A 5,889-nucleotide genomic window follows, 5' to 3' on the forward strand; every position below is an offset into this window, starting at 1 on the left:
ACCTACTCATGTATTCAGTATTTCCTGCGTACTTAACCAACCGATTCCTGGGTCGACACCACTTAACCAAGTGCGCAGGAAATACTGAATACATGGCCAAGTACGCAGGAAATACTGAATATCAACAAGTACGCAGTATTTCCTGTGTCCAAGTACACACTTCGGTTTCCAGAGTAAAGCAGACAAATGGGTGGATTGTTGCCTGTTCCGTTCTTTCATTACTTACCTTGCACACTCTTTTGAATAACAAAACAATAGTTTTCAGCGAAATCACCACAAACAAAAACTTCACGTGGGCCAATTTTATTTTTTTTATCGTATCGTGGAAATTTGCATCCGTGCTAGAAACTCATGCCATGGCATTTCTTTTAAACTTCGAATGAAGAACTTGACAACATCTTGTTTGACGAGTGATTTAACATGCAAAGTTGTGCGGTTTTCCACTTTTTTTCCAATGGCTGAAGGTCTGAACTGGACATCCTCGCAATTCAGTGCGCCAAGAATAGTTTTCATTGTTTCTATTTCCTTGTAAACCGCACACTCCCTTGAATATCACTTTTCAGTAGCGGGGTGGCAAAGACTGCTGGCAAAGGCATGATCCACTGACACAAACATGCACTTTACGTCCTCTAGGGCTTCCTGAGAAGAGAGCGCAACGCATGGCACTCCAGAGTCACGTTTTGGTCGCGCACACACACACACACGTTCTCCATGCCCGTCGGAGGGATCCATACACACTGGCGTTAACGAAGTCGGGCGAAAATTGAACATCGTACTTTGTGTGGGGGGTGGTTTACATACATCAATCGATTCGTCTCGCCAACCAGGCCGCGCGGGAGGGTCTGTGCATGTCGGCAATAGGTTTATATTTGATATAACTTCTATCGCTTTTGGGAATCGAAAATAATCTGTTATCCTGCCAAATGCCGGAAAGTGTTGTGATTTTTTGGGTGGCCGGGCCGTAGTGCAAGGCCCGGCCACGCCGTCAGAGTTGCCTCCGACAGCTTAGAAAAATTGCCAGTTGAGACTGAGTTCAGTTCTCATACCAATGGGTGAAGAGGAACCTGAACTCTCCTGCCTCCTTTCTGAAACATAAGTAGTCAGGCAAATTATCGGGAATATCAATTAATATGAGTTCCGGCACGCTTTTGAAGGCGTCCAGAACCCACTTTAATCTCCAGTCCCTCTTCTGCCTGTCTCCCTGTATCGTCAGACGGGCGCAGGTCACCTCAGCTAGCGGGAAAAGTTGGGACTCGGCCGCAAGTTCAAAGCAGAACGTCCGAGTTCCCCAAAAATTGTTGCCTAAAAGATAGACAACTCTTGCTGCGTGACACGATTGGCTTAGAGCAATCAGGTCGTTTCCTGGCAGATACTGTGCCAACAGCAAAAAAATGTCCGCTGGCATTGATTGCAATGAAGCAGTCATTTTAACACTCAAACAATTCAACAAGAATGAGAATGTAGAGGATAAAGTTGAATGAACGACAGAGCGAGGTGAACAGTGTATGTACACGGATCAGCAGTGGGAAGGAAAGGTGATATTTATACGGTCAGATGAGCGGAGCTCTTTGCGCTGCGATACGCACGATCTATCCTTTTAAGAATTGGCGAGTAGCACTTCGCGGTTTGTGCCGCCGGGTAACACCAACGCAAGTCGGCCCCTGTCCATGAGGGCGCGCAGCATGCGCTCCAGCTCCGCCTTGATGGTACCGTCGACGAGCCGGAGGCATGCTCGCAGAGCTCTGTGGGGCACGGACACCAACCTCCCCTTCACAAGCTTTGCTGGTGTTTCTCGCACGATGGTTTTCATTCCCGAAAAAAAACACTGGCAAGGCAGGGTCCGGACTTGTTCGTCCCTGACGAGGCCCTTCGTGGGGTGATTGATGGCCACAGGCGCGAAGCAGACCGAGCACGAAGCGTATAGGACGTCCGGTGCTTCTAGAGACAGGCCCAACGCGTCCACATGGTCTGCGAGCGCGGCTTCGAGCAGGGTGTTGAGAGCTGCATAACAAAAGTAATTGCGATTAGTCTTACTTGTTTTGAAGGTGGTACGTGGCGGAGCGTCACAACCAGCAAGCTATGGACGTTGACTGATGGGACTCAAGCAGTGAGTCTCCTTTAGTCGGCCTGCGCCCGTGAACGAGCGGCATTGGTAGGGAGTTGGAGGTCGGAGGGTGAAAAGAGAATGGCACAGGGTGGCTTGATCCCCATGGCACGGCATGGCCCCAGTGCCTTTACGCGCGAGATTAACTTCCACTACTAGCCCAAAACGTTTTTTTTTTTTTTTTTAGTGCTTGCGCGTGGCAAGCCGAGATTGAGTCTATTGAATCTTGACTTTTTATACACCAATCGATTCGTCTCGCTAAAATAGAGTGCTAAAGCACCAAAATTTTATTTTCAGAGCCGTATCTCGAACGGTTTTAAAGTTATAAGCGTTCAAAGACTGGGTGGTGAAACAGGCGACCGGAATGACTCAGGCATTACCTCACGCGGGGGCGCTAGGGCCGCTAGGGCCCAGAGTCAGAAGGACACAAGGGCGGCGGGGCGCAGGGGCACGGTGTCGCTGGGCCGAGGGTCTGAGGAGGTAGGCAAAGGAGGCGGGCCGATGAGGCGGGCCGAGGAGGTGTGCAAAAGAAGGAAGAAGGTAAAATTTGTTGGACCTTAAAATGACATTTTTTGGTCCACTGGTGGGCATGCCAGTTGGGTGGTTCCCCATCCAGATTTCGACCAAAGTAAGTGCGTTTATCCCCAATGGCGGTTCCCCACCTTCTTTGTTATGGTTTTTCCGACCTGGGTCGTTCCGGGGGAACCCAATGGTCAAGGTCCCCGATAACGCCCCTAGGATGACCCCGGAAGTAAAATCTGACACCGGAAATGAAATCGGCATGCTCGAAAACCCTCAGGTACCAAATCTTAACTCATTTGGTCGACACATAAGGGCGCTGCGAGCTCGAACAGGGCGAAACCGCCCAGACCGGCTGGCAGCCAGGGCGGCCTCCGGCTCCGCCGACCTCGAATGCGCTTAGTGATCGGCTCTGTTAAGCGCAATTTTGATCGCAGAAAGTCGGGCAAAAGACAGTTCTATAGGGAAAACAGTCAGGAATCTCATGAACTCAACGCCGTGTGCGAGGAATGAACGCAGCCAGAGCCTATTGGTTTCCCAGGTCCAAAAGCGGGGTCCAGGGGCTGTAAAGCTTCTTCTCCAGGGCGCCCTTCTCTCATGGTTAGTGTCATGCCCACGCAGGTTTTGGCGAAGAAAAATTAATAAAAAAATCTCAACTGTCTGAGATTTTGTTGAGTTACTGTTACGCCCTTGGTTACGCCCTACCCAGGGTCCGTACCCCCACATACGCCGAGAGGGGTCGTTTTCTCGAGTCGCGACGTGAAGCTCAACGTGCCCCCTACTGCTAGTTAAAATGGTTTTGGGAGCGAAGCGAGAGCACTTTAAAGAAGACGGCACAGGCGCCAGGCGCGTCGCAGCGTAACAGTGTTTCGTGAGATATCGCGAAGCCTGTTACGCGAGACGTGGTCTGGCGTACAAATAGCTAGTACTATTGCTCGATACATAGTATGTTAAATCTGTTGACAACACTCATTTGTCGAGATCAAAAGTCATCACACTCCCACTTCCAATTACTGAGGGCTGAGCACTAAAAACTACCGCGGAAGAACTAGAAACAAACTTTTAAATTAGTAACATTTAAAACGTAAAATACAGAGTGGAATATGCCAAAAATTTAATTATTTTGTTTTCTGGTATCATTTTAGATTTTGGTCATTTTCCAATATTGCAGTTGCCTCCCCCCCCCCCTCACATTAAACTTGCTTTTCTTCTTCCGTAGGTTCCAATCCCTTGTACCTATTGTCTGCTGCACTACGCCCGCAGCACACCGCCCACCTCCGGTGAATCCACCCTCCGTGTATCCCACGCTAGCTCCAACCTCGTCGCCCACTGGCTATGGCCGCGTCGCCGCAGAGCCAGTCACGGAGTCATGTGAGAGGCTACTTTCGAGCCCACCAAAAGCTTCCAGCGCACATCGCTCTACTGCGGACAGAAGTAAGAGTCAAGTCATTTCTCATCAACTTCTCACAACTAGATTACGAGAACGCGCGCGAATAGATGCACGGTAAAAACAATGTCTCATTTTTTTGAGGAGAAAGGGAAAACTTTGAGGATCTCCCAGATTTGAGGAGAACTCCTCAAATCTTCAGATTCTCAAATCATCAGATTTTGAGGAACCTCCTCAAAAAATAAGGAAGAGTGACACATTTTTTGAGGAGACTCCCTCGAAATCTGACGAGCTTTCCACAAACCAAGGGAGTTCCTCAAAGTTTTCCCTTTTTCCTGAGAATATGAGACTTTTTTTACCGTGTGTAATGGAATGACCGTTAGAAGGCTTGTGAGGAAGAAACGAGAAGGAGAACAGTAAAGGGGCGCAAAACACAAAATTAATTTTCATCAGGTCAGTGACTGTAATTTTGGATGAGGGTAAGGTGCCCAGTGATGGACACTGTACCAGTGATGGACACTGTCAAACTTTTCACTTTACGACCTTGTACCTATGAAAGTAATGTTCTCGTAGGACCCCTACCGGAGTGCTATAAACCAAACAATCTCGCTTCGATCGTTACATTCCAAGAAAAAAGGCGTGTCCATCACTGGGCAGGTGTCCATCATTGCGCATCTTACCCTTCGGTCAACCCCGTACAGAATGTACGGTAACTTCGCTAACCGTGTTTGTGGTCAGTTCAGCACTTGGCTTAAACACTGAAGTCGGTCCATAACATATCTTTGCGGTCTGGCCTGTACAGAAAATATACAAGATGTATCGACCAAAGGCAAACCGTATACGGAAGTATACTTCCGTACAGAATTTCTAACAGTGTACACGTGGTCATGCCGCAAGCAACGTGTTAAGAGACCTAGTCCACGTAGTCTGTCGTAACCCGCACCTTCTAGTTTGCGACTTTTAACCCTTTTTGTACTGCATCCTGCTGACGCACTGTGCCCCCACAGAGTGCGACACGTACAGGCGCGCCGCGTGCGCCCTGGCTTCGCCCACGCTCACAGCGTCCGCGCCCTCCGACGGTGAGCCGGCCGACCGAATGGAGTTCCCCCACATGGCTCTCCTGGGCTACGGCGATAACCCCGCGGCGCTGTCCTGGTCGTGCGGCGGCTCTCTCATCGCCCCTGACTGGGTGCTCACCGCTGCACACTGTGCGGCCGCCGGCAGCACACGCGTGAGCTTTGTACTTCTCGGCGCGCTGCAGCGCGGTGAGGCTAGAAACTTACAACCTGATATGTTGCAGGGTTAACTTAAATTGTTTAAACAGCATTACAGTCAACAGTAAAATAGAATAATAATTTCCATTGGATCTCGTGAATTTCACACTTTAATTAAATGTCGTAATTTTCCCACGAGCATCTGTACAAATACTTCGGAAACCCAAGTTTGTACTAGAGTGCAGTACTTCCTGCATACTCACATGTATTCAGGAGGTAATGTGTACTTGGTTAAGTATCCAGTAAAACCTCTATGTATTTATGAAAGATATTAAGTGTGTACTACATAAAATTACACAGTACCTGCATTCAAGTACACACTTAGGTTTCCAGAGTAGGTTGCAAGAATGAATATTCCTTATTGGAAATTTCCAAACAATTTGGAAAACAGAAACGTTCCATTTCACACACCAAAACTACGTATAGTCAACAAAAATGATGAATTTTAGGAATTAATTTATGTGAGTCAAAAATTCAATGACAATTTTCAAGAAAGTTTTGAACCTTCTAAATCGTTTTTCAAATTATGTTTCCAAAATGTTTGGATTTCAAATTTTCCAGTCAATTGTTTTGAACTTTCCCTAAACAATTTTTACAGTTTATCT

At 47.9% G+C, this 5,889-nt stretch overlaps 1 protein-coding gene across 2 annotated transcripts in view; it reads left to right on the forward strand.

Moving 5' to 3' along the window:
* Positions 1 to 5,875, forward strand: part of LOC127749233 (serine protease snake-like) — an 18,563-nt gene extending 12,688 nt beyond the window's left edge. The window contains exons 3-4 of one of the 2 annotated variants that reach the window (XM_052266571.1): positions 3,843 to 4,057; positions 5,018 to 5,875. In XM_052266571.1, coding sequence (XP_052122531.1) covers positions 3,843 to 4,057; positions 5,018 to 5,316 — 514 coding nt within the window. In that variant the 3' untranslated portion in view covers positions 5,317 to 5,875. The remainder of the gene's footprint in view (positions 1 to 3,842; positions 4,058 to 5,017) is intronic. The other variant, XM_052266570.1, reaches the window with a different exon arrangement.
* The last annotated feature ends 14 nt before the right edge of the window (positions 5,876 to 5,889 follow it).

This window comes from Frankliniella occidentalis, unplaced genomic scaffold (genome assembly GCF_000697945.3).
Source record: "Frankliniella occidentalis isolate FOCC.00 unplaced genomic scaffold, Focc_3.1 Scaffold40, whole genome shotgun sequence".
Taxonomy (NCBI): Eukaryota; Metazoa; Arthropoda; class Insecta; order Thysanoptera; family Thripidae; genus Frankliniella; species Frankliniella occidentalis.